Genomic DNA, 21,255 nt, shown 5'->3' on the forward strand with positions numbered 1-21,255 from the left:
TCATTTTATTATCAAAGAACATAGGTGTCACCGTATACAACCCCGAGATTCATTTTCTTGCAGGCATTTTCCACAGAACAGAAAAACAAAATAGAATCAATGAAAAACTATACACAAAGGCTGATAACAACCAATATGCAAAAATAAATAAATATTCCTGAGAACATGTGTTGTACAGTCCTTAAAGTGAGCCCACAGGTTGTGGAATTAGTTTAGTGTTGAAGTGAGTGAAGTTTTTCACGCAGGCTCGGAAGCCTGAGGGTTGAGGGGCAGTAACTGTTCCTGATCCTGGTGGTGTGGGACCTGATGGTTGAGGGGTAATAACTGTTCCTGAACCTGGTGGTGTGGGACTTGATGGTTGAGGGGTAATAACTGTTCCCGAACCTGGTGGTGTGGGACTTGATGGTTGAGGGGTAATAACTGTTCCTGAGCCTGGTGGTGTGGGACTTGATGGTTGAGGGGTAATAACTGTTCCTGAACCTGGTGGTGTGGACCTGATGGTTGAGGGGTAATAACTGCTCCTGAACCTGGTGGTGTGGGACCTGATGATTATAGGGTAATAACTGTTCCTGAACCTAGTGGTGTGGGACTTGATGGTTGAGGGGTAATAACTGTTCCTGAACCTGGTGGTGTGGGACCTGATGGTTGAGGGGTAATAACTGTTCCTGAACCTGGTGGTGTGGGACCTGATGGTTGAGGGGTAATAACTATTCCTGAACCTGGTGGTGTGGGATCTGCTGGTTGAAGGGTAATAACTGTTCCCGAACCTGGTGGTGTGGGACCTGATAACTGAGGGGTAATAACTGTTCCTGAACCTGGAGGTGTGGGACCTGATAGTTGAAGGGTAATAACTGTGCCTGAACCTGGTGGTGTGGGAACTGAGGCTCCTGCCTGTGGTAGCACTGGGAAGAAACCATGGCCTGATTGGAGGGGGTCCTCACCTGTTTTGACACCGGGGCAGACAACTTTTCCCAGCAACAGCTCTGACAGGAAAGTGGTGAATCTGCCACAGATGGCTGTGGAGGCCAAGTCATTGGGTTTACTTGAGACAGAGGCCGATAGATTCTTGATTAGTCAAGGCATGAAGGGATACGGGGAGAAGGCAGGAGATTGGGGCTGAGAGGGAAATGGATCAGCCATGATGAAATGATGGAGCAGACTTGATAGGCCATGCTGTTAATCTTATCCCCTTTTACTAAAGTTTATTGTCATCTGCGCAAGTCCATGTGTGCAGAGGTGCAATGAAAACCTTACCTGCAGCAGCATCACAGACTCAGAGTATCAGAAACACGCTCACAAGGAAAACATAAAATGACATACAAGTTAAACATAATTTTTACAAGAATCAGAATCAGAACCAGGTTTAATATCACCAGCATGTGTCAAGAAATTTGCTAACTTTGTGGCAGCAGTACAATGCAATACATGATAATACAGTTTAAAAGCTGTGAATTTTAGTAAGTATATGTATACACATATGAGTTAAATTAAATACAAAGTGAAGCAGTGTTCAGGGTTCAATATCCATTCAAAAATTGAATGGCAGAGTGGAAGAAGCTGTTCCTGAATCATTGAGAAGACAATTACTACTACTACGATATTGACTCAGGCCTAGGGGGCCGGCGTCGGGCATGATGACAAACTCTCCACTTCTCCCTCTCCCTCACCAGTGTGTTCAGTTCATCTACATTAGCCGCGCCGCTGTCTTCTAGGAGCGTGTTGACCATAGTCTTAGGAGGGCGCCCAGGGTTCATCCTCCCATGCTTGGACTCCCATATCATGACTAGGCTGGCAGGTAGCTCGGGGTGGCGTAGACAGTGCCCCGTTAGTTGCAGTCTTCTCGCCTCGATTTTAGTGGTGAGCATCGGTAGGTTGTTATAGAGCTCGACGTTCGTCATGTGCTGTTGCCAACTCACGTCAAGAGCCAGCCGGAGCATTTGTGTATAGCAACCACCTAGAGACTTTCACATCGTCTTGGTGAGTGTCCACGTCTCGTATCCATTCATAGAATGGACTCTATGACTGCTATGAAAATCCTTTTTTTAAGCCCTCTGGTCAGGTTCGACTTCCAGATTTCCTTCATGTCATTGAGAAGACAATTAGAACAAAAAATAGACATGAATAAACTCTTCTCGGGCTTCCAGCTGGGTACTGGTATCAATTCTAACCAACACTTCGATGACAAACTCTGCCATCTTCATCAGGAATGATGCTTGTGGTTGTCTAGACCGGTGGTATTTAGATGCCTGTCGTCCATCCCTCCTGATTGGTCAGTCCTCACCCAATCAGGTTTCCACTCTCCCACCTTGTTTACAGTCAAATTCCAGTTCTTACTTAGAGCGAGAGCTTCGTCTTTGTTAAAATTCTTTTCCTCTAGTTTTATTTCAGTGACTTCCTCCACAGGCCGTCCCAAAAAGCCATTGGCGCGGCACAGTAGTTTTGTGCCATCAAAGTCAATCCAATGGCCATTGCATATGCAATGTTCTATTGTTGACTTCTCTGGGTAACACAAATGGATATACCTCCTATGCTCCTTGATGCAGGATTCCACCGTACACACTGCTCCACATTCACAAGGAATGTCAGCCTTCCTGACTCCCAGGTTATCTTTGACCCACATAAGCTGTGACTTGAGTTTCCTTATGGCTTTATGGATGGTATTAAACCAGTACTTCTTCAGAATTCTGGTGACCCTCCCAGAAACCGTGGAAATATAGGAAAGACAGGCCGTAGTGACAGGTCATTGTTAGGTTTCCTTGTTTTTCTGTCAACCCTTTCCAGGGCCCAAATGATTTCCTCGTAGCCATTCTGTAGGAACATCATGGATAATCATCTTATTTCCTCATGGAGACTCTCTGGGTCCAAAATAGTTTTTGCAAGGTTAATCAAAGTAGAAAGAACCGCCCTACGTTGGGAGGTGTGATGGTGGTACAAATCCGTGTGAGTGGGTTTCTGACAGACGCCATGTTCGAGGCTACCATCTGGTTTCCATCATATTAGAATGTCCAGGAACGGGAGGAAACCATTCTTCTCCATCTCCATGGTAAATTGAATGTTCGGATGTACACTATTCAGATGGTCGTGGAACTGTTGGAGTGCCTGAAGTCCATGAGGCCACACTACAAAGGTGTCATCAATGTATCTGCAGAAGCATTAGGAATGTAAAGATGATGAACTCAGAGCCCTCGCCTCAAAGACCTCCATATAGAAATTAGCAATAGCCAGTGACAAGGGTGATCCCACAGCCTCGCTGTCCATTTGTTCAGAGTAGTTCCCCTTATAGAGGAAATATGAGTTTTGGGGTAGATGGCGAGGTAGAGTTTGAGGATCGGTGGAGAGGTGGAGTGTGGGGGTAGGTGGAGGGGTGCAGTGTGGGGTCAGTGGAAGGGTGGAGTTTGAGGGTCGGTGGAGGGGTGTAGTGTGGGGGTGGGTGGAGGGGTGGAGTGTGGGGGTAGATGGCGAGGTAGAGTTTGAGGGTAGGTGGAGGGGTGTAGTGTGGGGGTGAGTGGAGGGGTGGAGTGTGAGGGTAGGTGGAGTGGAGTGTGAGGGTAGGTGGCGAGGTAGAGTGTGGGGGTAGATGGCGAGGTAGAGTTTGAGGGTCGGTGGAGGGGTCTAGTGTGGAGGTAGGTGGAGGGGTGTAGTGTGGGGATGGGTGGAGGGGTGGAGTGTGAGGGTAGGTGGAGAGGTGGAGTGTGGAGTAGACAGTGGTTTGAGGGTACATGGAAGAGTGGAGATTGGAGAAAAATGGGCCAAGCACATGAAGTTGGGATTTGCTGTGAGAACACTGTGGTCAGCATGGACTAGTTGGGCTGAAGGGTCTGTACTCAGAACGGTCGGGTTCCAGACACTGGCCTGCTTCTGCACCTTTGCTTGTAGCTGAAGTATTTAAATCTGATTGATTAAACCTGGAAGCATATAGGGGACTGCAGAGTGGAATGAGACCCCGTTAACATCTCATCGGACACCCAAAGCCATACAGCTCTTATTTTGCAGGTTGAAACATCGTACACCATTGCTAACAACTAATAATAATTATAAGTATAATATAATTATACTAATTATTTTCTGTGATATCACCCCAGAGAAACATTGTATCATTTCTTAATGCATGTATGCATTTCTAAATGACAATAAAAGAGGACTGAGTGTTCTCGTAATCTAATCTAATCTAATCTAATCTAATCCAATTATTAACAGTTATAAATAAAATATAATAATTTTAACTCGATTTGCTAGTTAGGCCGCATCTGGAGTATTGCATACGGTTCTGGTCACCCCATTACGGGAAGGATGTCGAGGATTTGGAGAGGGTGCAGCCAAGGTTCACCAGGATGTGCCTGGGTTAGAGGGCATGTGGTATAACAAGAGGTTGGACAGACTTGGGTTGTTTGTTCTGAACAGTGGAAGCTGAGGGGAGATCTGATAGAGGATTATAAGGTTCTGAGAGGAACAGATAGAGTGGACAGACAATGTGTTTTTCCCAGGGTTGGAATGTCTAATACCAGAGAGCATGCATTTAAGGTGTGAGGGGATCATTGCAAGGGAGATGTGGTGCGAGTTTTTTACACAGGCAAGGTGGGTGCCTAGAGCATGCTGCCTGGGGTGATGGTAGAGTCAGAAACATTAGAGACTTTGAGGGATGTTTGGATAGGCACATGAATGTGAGGAAAATGGAGGGATATGGATGTTGTGTAGGCAGTAGAGATCAGTTTAGTTGGCCATTTGATCACTAATTTAATTGGATCTGAATGACATTGTGAACCGAAGGGCCTGGCCCTGTGCTATGCTGTTCTCAGCTCTACATTGCTTGTAAGTAAACCAATAGCAATTGTTTTTTATAGCATATGTTTTCATTGCAGTTTCTGCAGGAACCTGAACAACTCCAATGCTTCAGAGGAGGCATTGCATTTGTGAACACAATTTCAAATAGATGAGCTTAATTGGTGAAACAACAGCAATTTTACAGTCAGTGCCGACTAAACATGAAACTGCACTGTCTGAGCTCATTGCCTGGCCATCAGAATAGAACGGGAAATGTGCGCTTACACTCACCCACAACGATCAGTTTGTGGTTTCAAACTGTGGTTACTTCAATTAAATCTAATTGGATTTTAAACTCGGTTGTTAATTTATAAAGAATTTCCAGAAGCCTTGCTAAAGATTCAAGATTGTTTAATGTCATTTCCAGTTCACAAGTGTAAAGAAGAGTGACATAATTGTTACTCTGGATCCGATTCAACAAAAAAACACAATAAGATTAATAACACTATAATAAAAACACAATAGATATAAACACATAAGATAACTTATATTCATGGATTGATTGTCTGTCCATAAAGTGACGCTAGGCACAGGAGTGTCTGTACATAAGGGGACTCTGACAGGAAATGATAAAGTAGTGGTGGTTGGGGGTGGGTTAGTGGGTGGAGGTGTTGATCAGCCTTACTGCTTGGGGAAAGTAACTGTTTTTGAGTCTGGTGGTCCTGGTGTGGATGCTATGGGAGTGGGACAGTCAGTAAGCAGGGTGGGTGGGATGTTCCTGTTTTGTATTGGTGCAGACTCTACTCAAGGGGTAATGGTATATTGGCCAGTCCTGAGAGAGGGTTGGAGCCCAAAACATCAACTGTTTTCATTTCCATAGTCTGACCTGCTGAGCTCCTCTGCATTTTTTGTGCGTCAGCACTGCAGAATCTCTTGTTAATTAACAGTAAATGGAGTAATTATTCATTAGTTGAATGCACCCTCTGGTTTCCCCGTTGGCTTGTGGTTGCTTCTGAAGCTGGCCTCTCCCTTTAACACCTCAGTGCCTCATGTCTGGCCCTCACCTGTCAGGCAGTTTGCACTTGATAAACGACCACTAGCACAGAATGCAGTTTCACCCTCTGCTTTCGGCTGGTGATTCGTTTCGCAATGAGCTGCAGTAAGTTCCAGTTGTGTCCAGCAGAGGTGGTGAGGAGATTCCCTGACTTCAGACAGGTTAGCTGCAGGCTGAAGAGAAGGAAGTGGTGGAAGTTCTAGTCAAGCAATCACTTATAATTAAGGATATAATTTTAACGGTGCCTTTGTATAAAGGGGAAGGTGAAAGCCATAGTTAAAAAAGGCTATTCGATCGCTAAGGCAACAAAGTTGGGATAAGCAAAAGAAAGGAAGGTAGTTATATAAAATTCAGATGATGGTGGGAACTCAACTGGGAGATAGATATAGAAGGAGGGAAAAAGTTATATTCCACGTTTATGTATTGGATATACTACGTTGAATAATTCCTTGCTCAGAATTAATATGCATGATTTGCATGATTAATATGCATGATATGGGTATTTGTAGGGAGGGGACTTGTCACGAAACAGTGCAGCATATATTATCTGAATACAGTTGCTATGGGTGCAAAGCAAACATCTTATTGCCAAATTGAGACAGACACAGTGGAACCTGAGAAGTTTGTTAGGACATCACAATGTATAGAAGTATGTTTTTGACTTTCTAAAAGGCTTTAGAGATTTGATATTATTTGAGCTATTTCTTGGGGGAGGGGGAGGGAAATTTATCATGGATGAGGCTGCACAGCATTGGCACCAGGACCATGGACTGAAAGCAGTTACTTTCCCCAAGTGGTCAGTCTGATCAACCATTCCACCCATTAACCCATATCTCCACCATCGCTACCTACACATCTCCACCATCACTACCTACATATCTCCACCATCGCTACCTACACATCTCCACCATCGCTACCTACACATGTCCACCATCACTACCTACACATCTCCACCATCGCTACCTACACATCACCACCATCGCTACCTACACATCACCACCATCGCTACCTACACATCTCCACCATCGCTACCTACACATGTCCACCATCGCTACCTACACATGTCCACCATCGCTACCTACACATCTCCACCATCACTACCTACATATCTCCACCATCGCTACCTACACATCACCACCATCGCTACCTACACATCACCACCATCGCTACCTACACATCTCCACCATCGCTACCTACACATGTCCACCATCGCTACCTACACATGTCCACCATCGCTACCTGCACATCTCCACCATCGCTACCTACACATGTCCACCATCGCTACCTACACATGTCCACCATCGCTACCTACACATCTCCACCATCGCTACCTACACATCTCCACCATCACTACCTACACATCTCCACCATCACTACCTACACATCAGCTACTTGTCTCCATAGCCCCTCAGCACCCTTCAAGTGGGAATAAAGGGGGCCTTTTCTGGCTGGTTGCCGGTGACGAGTGGTGTTCCACAGGGGTCTGTGTTGGGACCAGTTCTTTTTATTTTATATGTCAAAGATTTAGATGAAAGAATTGATGGCTTTGTGGCCAGGTTTGCTGACGATACAGAGGTAGGTGGAAGGGCAGGTCATGTTGAGGAAGCAGGGAGCCTGCGGAAGGACTCAGACAGATTAGGAGGATGGGCAAAGAAGTGCAGATGGGATATAGTGTAGGGATGTGTATGGTCACGCACTTTGGTAGAAGGCATAAAGGCACACTTTATCTTCTAAATGGAGAGCAAATTTAGAAATCAAAAGTGCAAAGGGACTTGGAAGTCCTGGTGCAGGATTCCCTGAAGGTCAATTTGCAGTTGATTTGCAGTAAGGAAAGCAAATCTAATGTTAACAGTCATATTTAGAGTACTAGACTACAAAACCAAGGGCGTAATGCTTTATAAGGCACTGGTCAAGCTGAATCCGGAGTATTGTGAGCAGCTTTGGGCCCCTTATCTACGAAGGGTTATGTTGGCATTGGAGAGGGTCCTGCAGAGGTTCACAAGAATAACCCAGGGAATGGAATGGTTAACATATGAGGAGTGTTTGATGGTTCTGGGCCTCTCCTTACTGGAGTTTAGAAGCCTGAGGTGCAGGGGGTGGGGGGGATCTCACTGAAACTTATCATATATTGAAAAGCCTAGATAGGGTGAATGTGGAGAGGATGTTTCCTCCCCACCACTGAGCACTTCTACAAGGAGCACTGCCACAAGAAAGCAGCATCCTTTGTCAAGGACCCTCACCACCCAGGTCATGCTCCCTTCTCACTGCTGCCGTTGGCTACAAGGTACAGGAGCCTCAGGTCCCACACCACCAGGTTCAGGAACAATTATTACCCTTCAATCATTAGGCTCTTGAACTTCACTCACCCCAACACTGAACTGTTCCCACAACTTATTGACTCACTTCCAATGACTCGACAACTCATGTTCTCAGTATTATTAATTTACTTATTTTATTTATCGTAGTGCTGAGGAAACGGAGAGTCTGCAGAGAGACTTGGATAGATTGGAAGAATGGGCAAAGAAGTGGCAAATGAAATACAATGTTGGAAAGTGTATGGTTATGCACTTTGGCAGAAGAAATAAACAAGCAGACTATTATTTAAATGGGGAGAGAATTCAAAGTTCTGAGGTGCAACGGGACTTGGGAGCCTTCATGCAAGATACCCTTAAGGTTAACCTCCAGGTTGAGTCGGTAGTGAAGAAGGCGAATGCAATGTTGGCATTCATTTCTAGAGGAATAGAGTATAGGAGCAGGGATGTGATGTTGAGGCTCTATAAGGCGCTGGTGAGACCTCACTTGGAGTACTGTGGGCAGTTCTTGTCTCCTTATTTAAGAAAGGGTGTGCTGACGTTGGAGAGGGTACAGAGAAGATTCACTAGAATGATTCCGGGAATGAGAGGGTTAACATATGAGTAACGTTTGTCCGCTCTTGGACTGTATTCCTTGGAGTTTAGAAGAATGAGGGGAGACCTCATTGAAACATTTTGAATTTTGAAAGGCATGGACAGAGTGGATGTGGCAAAGTTGTTTCCCATGATGGGGGAGTCTAGTACGAGAGGGCATGACTTAAGGATTGAAGGGCGCCCATTCAGAACAGAAATGCAAAGAAATTTTTTTAGCCAGAGAGTGGTGAATCTATGGAATTTGTTGCCACGGGCAGCAGTGGAGGCCAAGTCATTGGGTGTATTTAAGGCAGAGATTGATAGGTATCTGAGTAGCCAGGGCATCAAAGGTTATGGTGAGAAGGCGGGGGAGTGGGACTAAGTGGGAGAATGGATCAGCTCATGATAAAATGGTGGAGCAGACTCGATGGGCCGAATGGCTGACTTCTGCTCCTTTGTCTTATGATCTTATGGTCTTATTTAATATTTGCGCAATCTTTCGCATATTGTCTGTTTTAGTCATGTACAGTTTTCCAAAAAATTCTACTGTTTTCATTTTTATTTTCCTGTAAATGCCCACAAGAAAATGAATATAGGAACATAGAAACATAGAAAATAGGTGCAGGAGTAGGCTATCAAGATGCTAAATAGTGATCTATACATACTTTGATAGTAAATTTACTTTGAAAAAGGATTTAGTGCTTTCCCAGCATTGATGACAAATAAACTCTTCTCAGGCTTCAAGTCAGGAAAAGGTATCAATTATAACCAACATTTCAATGACAAACTCTGCCATCTTCTTCAGGGATGATGCCTGGGCTGCCTTCTTCTTCCCTGTCTGTTTTACGGCGGTTGGCACCCAGCTTAATGGTGCATTACCGCCACCTTCTGATCCGCAGTGTGCAATAGACTTACATTCCAAATCCCTTCACCCAATCACACACACACACACACACACACACACACACACACACACACACACACACACACACACACACACCCTAACTTACACTTTATCCTCCCATCTTTGGCCATCCTAGTACCCTATTCCTGCTTATCCATCATAACCTATAAAAAACCCCTGTATCCTTTAAGAAAGCTAAAAATACCCTGACCTGTGCTCTCTCACCCATGCCCAGCAACCCTTTTAATGTGAATTCCTGCACCCCCAATTCCCTTAGATTAATTCTCATCATCTCTCTAGTCTGGCGGTATTTATACCCCTGTATTCCATCCCTCCTGATTGGTTAGTCCTCATCCAATCAGGTTTCCTCTCTCCCACCTTGTTTGCAATTGAATTTCAGTTCTTACTTAGAATGAGAGCTTCATCTTTGTTAAAATTCTTTCAATGGCTTCCTTTACCAGGCGGTCCCAAAAGCCATTGGCATGGCACAGTAGTTTTGTGGCATCAAAGTCAATCCTATGGCCATTGCGAACACCGCCAATTTCTGTGGATAACCCAAACAGATACACCTCCTGTGCTCCTTCATGCAGGGTTCCACCGTGCGTCCCACCTGACCGATGTACGCTGCTCCACGTTCACAGGGAATTCTGTAAACGCCAGCTGACCCGAGTCCCAGATCATCTTTAGTTTGAATTTTGAAACTAAGTGATAAACACAATGATAGTTCACAATAATCTCTCAGATGGTAATACTGGTACATCTAGACAGTTAATATTGCAGCAGAAAATATTCTCAAAAAGCCTCATACAGTATTTCGGTGTGTATTTGGAAAAGTGGCAGTCACTGTGTCGACAATGTTACAAAGTGGTTACTGGACCACACTTGGTTACAATTCTATGGAATCATTTATCACTGGAGCACCAGAACTAGATGGACGTGTGGTGTGGAACTGACAACGCAAAGCAAGCTTAGCTTTGGGCAAGGACAAAGCTGAGTCAAAGGAGGAAGCTGAGATTTTATAGGCATTAGTCAGACGGCATTTAGAATATGGTCAGCAGTTCTGGGCGCCTTATCGAATAATGTGTTGGCATTGGAGAGAGTCCAGAGGAGGTTCACAGGAGTAATCCCAGAAATAACATGTGAGGAGCATTTGATAACTCTGGGCCTGTACTCACTGGAGATTAGAAGAATGAAGAAGGATCTCACTGAAACATCCCGAATATTGAAAAGCCTGGATAGAGTGGATATGGAGAGGATATTTCCCATGGTGGGGGAATCTAGGACCAGAGGGCACAGATAGAGTGGATATGGAGAGGATGTTTCCTATCATTGGGGAGTCTAGGACCAGAGGGCAAAACCTCAGAATAGAAGAACATCCCTATAGAACAGAGATGAGGAGGAATTTCTTTAGTCAGAGGGTGGTGAATCTGTGGAATTCATTGCCACAGACTGCTATGGAGGATAAGTGATTGTGTATCTTTAAAGCAGGGGTTAATAGGTTCTTAATTAGTCAGGGCATCAAAAAATTACAGGAAGAAGATAGGAGAATAGGGTTGAGAGGAATAATAAATCAGCCATGCTAGAATGCCAGAGAAGGCTCAATGGGCTGAATGGCCTCCTATGTCTTAAGCTCTCTGAAATTTTTCTTCTCCTAGTTTAAGGCAGTACAACAGCAGAATGTATCATAGTAATGGATAATGTGGAATCCCAGATTAAAAGCAACAAAAGCAGGCGATTCTTCAGTATATTGTAATCTCGGAAATCCAGCTGTAGAAGCGAGCTGTTTCACTTTCAACACAAGAGATTCTGCAAATGCTGGAAATCCAGAGCAACACACACAAAATGCTGGAGGAACTCGGCAGATCAGGCAGCGTCTATGGAGGGGAATAAACAGTCGATGTTTTAGGTCGAGACCATGTTTCAGGACTGGGTGTAATTTGATTAGATATTAAAGATTAAAGATGAACCTTATTTGCCACATATACATACAGTGAAATGCTTTGTTTGTGTTAATGACCAACAATCTCTGGGTACGTGCTGGGGGCAGTCCACAAGTGTCACCATGCTTCTGATAGCAACATAGCAAGTCCACAACTCACTAACCCTAAGGCTTTTTGGAATGTGGGTGGAAACTAGAACTCCTGGCTCCAGTTTCCTCCCACACATCACAGGGAGAATGTACAGACTGCTTGTAGGCAGTGGCAGGAAATTATCTCCAATTGGTGATGGCTGGCACCATCAAGTGTTGTGCTAACTGCAATGCCAATGACTTATTAAATCTAACACTGGTACTATCCTCCTGGTCAAGGCCACTTGGGCAGAGCCACGTTTATTAAAACATTTGAGTCACACCAGACTTGTGCATTAACAATTTGTGTTTCCCCGAGCATTGTTTCATTTGGTTGTATAGACGTGCAATCAGATGACAATAAACTCGAAACGAAGACTTGAAAATGATAATTAATGCCATAACACTCTGCTTTTTTTTCTGTTATAGGATAGACAAGTCTTTCATCCGTTTGAGAAGTACACAGTAAGTCAACGTTTTTTATTTAACTTGTTGCTGCTATTTTCATGTGAATAAAAAGCACTTCATGTGGCGGAGGCTTAGCAGGAGGACGGCAGAACAAGGAATGTATTCTGAGGATTAACAGATTAATATTGTTGACAAGGTCTGACCACGTGTAATCTGCTTGTGTTCAATATTCGCAAAAGGATGAATCTTTCATGAAACAACTCAAGAACATTGAAAATGACATTTAAATAATATATTATTTTGCATATATGTTCACGTAACCTGTATATGTGTGTGCATGTGTGTGTGTGTATATATATATATATATATATATATACACATATACATAAATATATATGTACTGGAAATGACATTAAGCAATCTTGAATCTTATAAATACTAAATACTTATTCTAGTGTAGCATTGATATCTTGTTAGTGGAGATGAGTATTTTGCTCGTATGCTGAAAGGATTTGCGGTTCTGTGAGATTACACTATTAAAGAATGCATCAATTAATGAACTAAGTTGGTAACTAAGAGACTCAGCTGTGGGACGAGCTGGGGAGGCTGGATCCTCAGTTGTTATGACGGTAGGTCTGCAGTGCAGGCTTCTCCCACTCCTGGTGAGGGAGGGCCTGGGTTGCATGAAGAAGCCCCACAGTCACCGTGGTAGGATACCACCCCAGGGGGCACATTAGAGGCAACAGTCCTGAAAGCATTGACTGTGAATGTAAGAATGAAAAGCCATAACACGTTTGTTCCTGTTAATCATTTTTCATTATGAATGAAGTTTATTTTGACGCATCACCGTTCGGAATGGCAACTGCTCTGTGCAAGCTTGCGGGAACTACAGAGAGCTTGGACATTAGTCCATTTGCCTCCCCTCCGAGGACTCAGTCTACACTTCCTGTTGCCTTGGGAAAGCAGCCAACATAATCAAGGGCTCCCCCCGACTATCTGGTCATTCTCCCTTCTCCACCCTCCCACGAGGTAGGAGATAAAAAAGCCTTAGATCTGATACCACATACCACCAGGCTCAATGACACCGTCTGATACCATATACTACCGTCTGATACCACATACTATCGTCTGATACCATATACTACCGTCTGATACCACATACTATCGTCTGATACCATATACTACTGTCTGATACCATATACTACCGTCTGATACCATATACTACCGTCTGATACCACATACTATCGTCTGATACAATATACTACCGTCTGATACCATATACTACCGTCTGATACCACATACTATCGTCTGATACCATATACTACTGTCTGATACCATATACTACCGTCTGATACCATATACTACCGTCTGATACCACATACTATCGTCTGATACCATATACTACCGTCTGATACCACATACTACCGTCTGATACCATATACTACCGTCTGATACCACATACTATCGTCTGCTACCATATACTACCATCTGATACCACAGACTACCGTCTGATACCACATACCACCAGGCTCAATGACACTGTCTGTCCCACTGAAGGCACTTCAGCAGAGAGGCTCAGCAGTTTAAAATTCCTCGGTGTTATCATTTCAGAGGACCTGTCCTGGGCTCAGCACATCAGCATAATTATGAAAAAAGCACGGCAGCACTTTTACTTCCTTAGAATATTGCAATGATTCAGCATGACATTTAAAACTTTGACAAACTTCCATAGATGTTCGCTAGAGAGTATACTGACAGGCTGTATCACAGGCTGGTATGGAAACACCAATGTCCTTGAACAGAAAGTTCTTCAAAAAGTAGTGGATACGGCTCAGCCCATCACGGGAAAAACCCTCTCCTCCATTGAGCTCATCCACATGGAACGTTGTCACGGGAAACAGCTTCCATCATCAGGGACCCCCACCACCCAGGCCATGTTCTCTTCTCGCTGCTGCCATTGGGAAGAAAGTACAGGAGCCTCAGGACCCACACCACCAAGTTCAGGAACAGTTATTACCCCTCAACTGTCAGGCCCTTGTAGCAGCGGGGACAACACTCAATTTCACTCACCCCCTGACTGAAAGTTTCAGTTTCACTCACCCCCCCCCCCAACTGACTCTCTTTCAAGGTCTCTCCATCTCATGTTCTCGATATTTATTGCTTATTTATTAATATTATTATTATATTTGTATTTTTTCTCAGCTCAAGCTGGTAAAACCTGAGGTACGGGCATAGCTAAGCACACTCATTTCTCAATTGCTGGGAACATTCAGACTATTCTATTGGTGCTTAATATTGTGGCTTTCTGAAGATTTACGTAGATATTGCTGTGTAGACCCCATTGTTTAATGCTATTATGTCGTGACTTTGGAATGATATCAGTTGTAGATATTACTATCGGTACAATGTATACTCTGTTCATGTTCCACAGTCTTTCAATTTCCTCCTTTAATTCAGCATATTTCTGGTGTTTTTCACTTACTGAATTCTGTGAGTTATGTGTGTTTGGAATGGCTACACGTATCTGTTAAATAAGTTGTTCTTGCTTGTTTATCCTGTATTATTATATCTCGATGGATATTATGGATTGTCTTATCTGTAATATAATTTGTGGGACTCTGACTCTAAAACTGGATCGACTTGTATTTATAGTAAGGTATGGTGTCTTTTATGAGTTTTGTATTTTAAAGCAGATTTTGGTGAACGATGTTTGCCATTTCACTGTGTCTGTGTAAGTAATCAGATTGAGTTAAACTGCTGTAGGATCCTGGTATGTGTCTCCACTCTCAGCCAGACACTCAATGCTTCCTTGTCAACATCTTGCCTGCTCAGATCATGGGGATGTCTTCCATGGAGGGTCATCTTCTTCCATTGATTAACTTTTTCTTCTGTAGTGATAATTTCTACATTTTTCTGGGTTGTGCTTTCACTTAAGTTTAGTGGTGTGTACTTCTTATCAGAATTGCATTTGCTCGTATGGAGTGCTGAATCCTCTTTTCGTTGATGGAAGAATATCCTTAGAAGTTTTATTTAACTTGCGTAAATTTTAAATGTCTGTTCTCCCCTTGCCCCTTCTGTCCTAGGTAGTGTTAATCTAAGTGTGTTTGAGTGTATATAGTGTCTTCTAAAATTTGTCATTTCAGTTTATATTTTTATTTGTAAATTTTCCAGATCAGTTTCGGACCAAGATATTATGCCAAAAGAATGTGTTAATATGGGTATTGCAAAAGTGTTTATTGCCTTTGTTATATTTTTACTGTTGAGCTCTGTTTGGCAGATTTTCTTAAGCCTTGTAGTAAATTCTGTCAAAAGTGTTCCCTTAAGGTCCAAGATGGCCTGTTTCTGTGCTGTAATTGTTAATTGTTGTATGGTTATCGCACGATGATCTATTATATTTGCTTGTTGATATCCCAGATATTACATGTTTCATTTTTATCCATCAGCTGTGTTGTGTCCTGATGCTCTGTTTTGTATTCAGTTAGGTCTGTTGCACCTTCCCTTACGTGCTGCACTTCATCTAGTCCAAAGTTCATTATTGTTATTATTATAGTTGCACAGTTTGTTGTCTGTCCGTCCAGTTGGATGCAGTCTTTCACTGATTCTATTGTGTTTCTTGGATTTACTGAGTATGCCCGCGAGAAAACGAATCTCAGGGTTGCACTGTATATGATGATGTGTATGCTCCATGTTGAGAACTTGGTGTTATTCCCAATGGTTCCCACTAGAGGGCAGCAAAGCCTCAATTTCTCGGCGGCTTCTCTTTCTGCTCCTGCCCTGTTCCAATATAATCCAGCAGTTCAGTTGTCACCTGTACCACTACACCGCAGCTGGTCCGAGCTCTCCTTGCTCGGTATACTTCTCTCCGCACCTGCATCATCACACTCTACCATCTACTGATGGCCGCAAGGATTATTGTTCTGAGAAATGGGAGTACAAGTTATTCCGGTGGTATTTGACATCTCCAGCGATTGGGGGGAAATAGAATTAAAACCAGGTTTATTATAAACAACACAAAAGATTCTGTAGATGGTGGAAATCCAGAGCAACACACACAAAATATTGGAGGGACTCAGCAGATCAGGCAGCACCTGTGGAGAGGAATAAACAGCAATTTTTACAGGCTGGAAAGGAAGGGGGGAAATTCCAGAATAAGAATGTGCTGGGAGCTGGGGGGGTGGGGGGAGGACAAGCCTGAAGGTGATAGGTGAAGCCAGGCCGGTGGGAGAGGGGAGAATGAAGTAAGAAGCTGGGAGGTGATTGGTAGGGAAGGTAAAGGGCTGGAGAAGAAGGAAGCTGATAGGACAGGAGAGTAGACCGTACGGGAAAGAGAAGGTGGAGGGGCACCAGAGGGAGGTGAGGAGAAGAGGAGGGTGAAAGGGTAACCAGAATGGTGAATGGAGAAGCAGAGGAGGGGGAGGAATGACTGGAAGTTGAAGAAATCAATGTTCATGCCGTCAGTTCAGAGGCTACCCAGATGGAATATGAGGTGTTGCTCCTTTCACCTGAAAGTGAACTCATTGTGGCAGTGGCAGTAGAGAGGCCCTGGACTGATGTCGGAATGGAAATGGGAAGTTGAATTGAAATAGATGGCTACCAAGAAGTTCCACCTCTTGTGGCAGACAGAGAAAAGGTGTTCGAAAAAGCAGTTTTCAATCTAGATCCGGTCTAATCGATGCAGGGGATGTCACACTGGGAGCACTGGCTTCAGTAGATGTCTTATTGGCAGTTACAACATGAAATTTCACTTAGTCTGACCTCGCTGGAGATCTGGAGCCTGGAGTCTGTGACTAAGGATGAGGTCTCTGGAGTCAGCGTGGCTTCCTGAAGGGAAAACCCTGCCTGACAAATCTGTCGGAATTCTTTGAGGAAACGACAGGCAGGATAGACAAAGGAGAATCAGCGGATGTTGTTCATTTGGATTTTCGAAAGACAAATGACAAGATGCCATACATGAAGCTGCTTAGCAAGTTAAAGACCCATGGTACTACAAGCAGGATACTGACATGAATTGAAGATTGGCTGGCCCGCAGGAGGCAAAGACTGGGAAAAGAAGGGGCCCTTTCAGATTGGCTGCTGGTGACTAGTGGTGCCCCGCAGGGGTCAGTATGGTACCACTTGTTTTCACATTGTTTGTCAGACAGAATTGATGGCTCTGTGGCCAAGTTCGCAGATGATACAAAGATAGGTGGAAGGGTAAGTAGTGTTGAGGAAGCAGAGTGTCTGCAGGAGGAGATAGGCAGATCAGGAGACTGGGCACAGAAGTGGCAGACGTACGGAATACAGTGTAGGGAAGTGTACGGTCATGCATTTTGGTAGAAGGAATAAAGGCATAAACCATTTTCTAAATGGAGAGAAAATTTAAAAATTTGAGATGCAAACAGACTTGGGAGTCCTCGTGCAGGGTCCGGAGGAATGTTGTTTTGTTTGGCTTTATTCATGTGTGTGGTTGAATGACAGTTAAACTGGAACTTGAATTTGAAGATTCCATTCAGAGTTAAAGTGAGATATCAGACAGAATTCGAATGGGCATTAAACAGTGTGTGTTTAGGCGGAGCACTCTTGCAGCGCGCTGGGGTATGGAGTTGCAGATTTCGGAGATTGATCTCACTCCCCCGTCAGTGAGATCACAGCTCGTCGTGAGTCACTTGTTGAGAGCTTAATGAGTGTGTCAGGTAATCTGCAGAAAACCAATGAACATTTTGTTCAGGAGCCCAGGCTGGGTAATTTCTCTGGTCTCCATCGCAGGACACTCAAAGGAAATCATGTATGTCCAGAGTAGAGGCCTGTAAGGACATCCTCAAAAGGCGATGCCTCAAGGAGGTGGCCTCCATCATAAAAGGCCCTCACCACCCAGCACAGGCCCTCTTCTCATTTGCACCGGCTGCTCATACGACCATCCACTGTCTGCTCCCACGGCTTCAAGTGACCCTGGTCGGGGGCTAAGCAGGTGCTACACCTTGCCCAAGGGTGACCTGCAGGTTTGCGGAGGGAAGGAGCACCGTACACTTCTTGTAGTAAAGCTAAAGAGGGGCCATATAATAGAGCAAAGATTAGTGGGAAGTTAGAGGATTGGGAAGCTTTTAAGAACCAACAGAAGACAACTAAAAAAGTCATTAAGAAGGTAAGGATGGAATGAGAAAGTAAGTTAGCCAGTAATGTTAAGAAAGATACCAAAAGTTTCTTCAGATACATAAGGTGAAAAAGAGAGGTGAGAGTGGAGATCAGACCGCTGGAAAATGATGCTAGAAAGGTAGTATTGGGGGGGGGGAATGTCAAGGAAATGGCAGATGAACTGAATAAGTATTTTGCATCAGTCTTCACTGTTGAAGACACCAACAGTATGGTGGAAGTTCCAAGTATCAGGGTTCATGAAGGGTCTGAAGTTACCATAACTAGAGAGAAGGTTCTTTAGAAACTGAAAGGTCTGAAGGTTGATAAATCACCTGGACCAGATGGCGTACAGATTTCTGAAAGAGGTGGCTGAAGAGATTGTGGAGGCATTAGTAATGATCTTTCAAGTATAACCAGGTTCAGGCATGGTTCCAGAAGACTGGAAAATTGCAGATGTTACGCCACTCTTCAGGAAGGGAGAGAGGCAAAGAAAGGAGACTATTGGCCAGTTAGCCTAACCTCAGTGGTTGGGAAGATGTTGGAGTCGATTATTACGGATGAGGTTTCAGGGTACTTGGAGGCACATGATAAAATAGGCGATAGTCAGCATGCTCTCCTCAAGGGAAAATCTTGCCTGACAAATCTGCTGGAATTCTTTGAAGAAGTAAGAAGCAGGATAGACAGAGGAGAATCGGTTGACGTTGCGTACTTGGATTTTCAGGCCTTTGACAAGATGCCACTCATGAGGTGGCTTAACAAGCTATGAGCCCGTGGTATTACAGGAAAGACTCTAGCATGGGTAGAGCAGTGGCTGATTGGCTGGAGTTCCACAGGGATCTGTGTCGGGAGCGATTCTCTTTACGTTATATGTCAATGATTTGGATGATGGAATTGATGGCTTTGTTGCAAAGTTTGCAAACGATATGAGGATAGGTGGAGGGGCAGGTAGTCTTGAGGAAGTAGAGAGGCTACAGAAGGACTTAGACAGATCAGGAAAACGGGCAAAGAAATGGTGGATGGAATACAGTGTCAGGAAATGTATGGTCATGCACTTTGGTAGAAGAAATGAAAAGGTTGAGAATTTTATAAATGGAGAGAAAATACAAAACACTAAGATGCAAAGGGACTTGGGAGTCCTTGTGCAGGATTCCCAAGAGGTTAATTTGCAGTTTGACTCTGTGGTGAGGAAGGCAAATGCAATGTTAGCATTTATTTAAGAGGACTCGAATATAAAAGCAAGGACGTAATGTTGAGACTTTATAAAGCGCTGGTGAGGCCTCACTTGGAGTACTGAGAGCAGGTTTGAGCCCCCTATCTGAGAGAGGATATGCTGAAACTGGAGAGGGTTGAAAGGAGGTTCACAAAAATGATTCCCGGATTGAATGGTTTGTCATATGAAAAGTGTTTGATGGCTCTGGGCCTGTATTCACTGGAATTCCAAAGAATAACGGGTGACCTCATTGAAACCTATTGAATGGTGAAAGGTTTTGATAGAGTGAATGTGATGTTTCCTATAGTGGGAGAGTCTAAGACCAGAGGACACAGCCTCAGAATAGAGGGGCGTCCTTTTAGAATGGAGATGAGGAAGAATTTCTTTAGCTAGAAGGTGGGGAATCTGTGGAATTCTTTGCCACAAGCAGCTGTGGAGGCCAAGTCTTTATGTATCTTTAAGGCAGAGGTTGATAGATTCTTGACTGGTCAGTCTTGAAGGGATACGGGGAGAAGGCAGGAGATTGGGGCTGAGAAGAAAGTTAGATCAGCCATGGGAGATGGCGGAGCAGACTCGATGGGCCAAATGGACTAATTCTGCTCCTATGTCTTATGATCTTATAGTCTTATGGACATATCTCAGCCCCGCCACCCAAGCATTACACAATAATAATTTTTAAAAGCGGTAAATTACAGTAAGAAATATATATAAGATGTAATAGCTTAGCGGTTAGTAAGCTATTACTGTAAGAAGATGGTACGTTCTCCCTGTGACCATGTGGTTTCCTCTGGTTGATCCAGTTTTACTCTATTATATGCCCTCTCTTTGGCTTTTACGTTGGCTTCGATTTCCCTTGTTAGCCATGGTTGTGTCATCTTTCCTTTAGAGTACTTCTTCCTCTTTGGGATGTATGTATCCTGTGCCTTTTGAATTGCTTCCAGAAATTCCAACCCTTGCTGCTCTGCCATCATCCCTGCCAGTGTTCTTTTCCAATCAATTCTGGCCAACTCCTCTCTCATGTCTCTGTAATTCCCTTTACTCCACTGTAATATTGATACATCTGACTTTAGCTTCTCCTTCCCAAATTTCAGGGTGAATTTGTTCATATTATGATCACTCTCCCTTAAGGGTTCTTTTACTTTAAGCTCTCTACTCAGTTCTGGTTCATTGCACAACACCCACTCCAAAATAGCTGATCTTCAGGTGGGCTCAAACGTGAGCTGCTCTAGAAAGCCATCTTGTAGGCATTCTAGAAATTCCCCCTCCTGGAATCCAGCACCAACCTGTTTTTCCCAATCTACCTGCATATCGAAGTCCCCCATGACTATTTTAACATTGCCCTTTTGGCGTGCATTTTCTATCTCCCTTTGTAATTTGTAAGCCTTATCCCTACTGCTGTTTGGGGGTCTGTACATAACTCTTCTCTGCTTTCCTCCCACGGTCCAAAGACCTACAGGTTGGTAGGTTAATTGGTCTTTGTAAGTTGTCCTGTGATTAGGCGAGGGTTAAATGGGTGGGTGGCACAACTCGGTGGGCTGGAAGGGTCTGTTCTGTGCTCTTTCTCTAAATAACTAAACAAATAGAACTGCTTCAGAATCTGTAAAGCTGACATGAGGTCAAAGCTCCATGATGTGCTGGTAACAAACTACAGGCCACATGTCTTAAACACCAGAGACTCTGCAGATGCTGGAAATTCAGAGCAACACACACAGAATGCTGGAGGAACTCAGCAGGTCAGGCAGCATCTATGGAGGGGAATAAACACTTGATGTTTCCGTTTGAGACCTTTCGTCAGGACTTGCAGGATCTGCAGAATCTCTTGTATTTAAGTTTCTCTGACATTGTGTGTGTCCC

General features: G+C 44.0%; 1 protein-coding gene across 3 annotated transcripts in view; it reads left to right on the plus strand.

Annotated features, from left to right (window-relative positions):
* The window catches only part of rap1gapa (RAP1 GTPase activating protein a), a 459,159-nt gene that overhangs the window by 147,876 nt on the left and 290,028 nt on the right, over positions 1-21,255 (plus strand). For all 3 annotated transcript variants that reach the window (XM_072244711.1, XM_072244715.1, XM_072244703.1), the window contains exon 2: positions 12,102-12,137. Coding sequence is in view for 1 of the 3 variants with exons in the window: in XM_072244703.1 (XP_072100804.1) it covers positions 12,102-12,137 (36 nt within the window). In the remaining 2 variants the exon portion in view is untranslated. The remainder of the gene's footprint in view (positions 1-12,101; positions 12,138-21,255) is intronic.

This window comes from Mobula birostris, chromosome 27 (assembly GCF_030028105.1).
Source record: "Mobula birostris isolate sMobBir1 chromosome 27, sMobBir1.hap1, whole genome shotgun sequence".
In the NCBI taxonomy this organism is placed as follows: Eukaryota; Metazoa; Chordata; class Chondrichthyes; order Myliobatiformes; family Myliobatidae; genus Mobula; species Mobula birostris.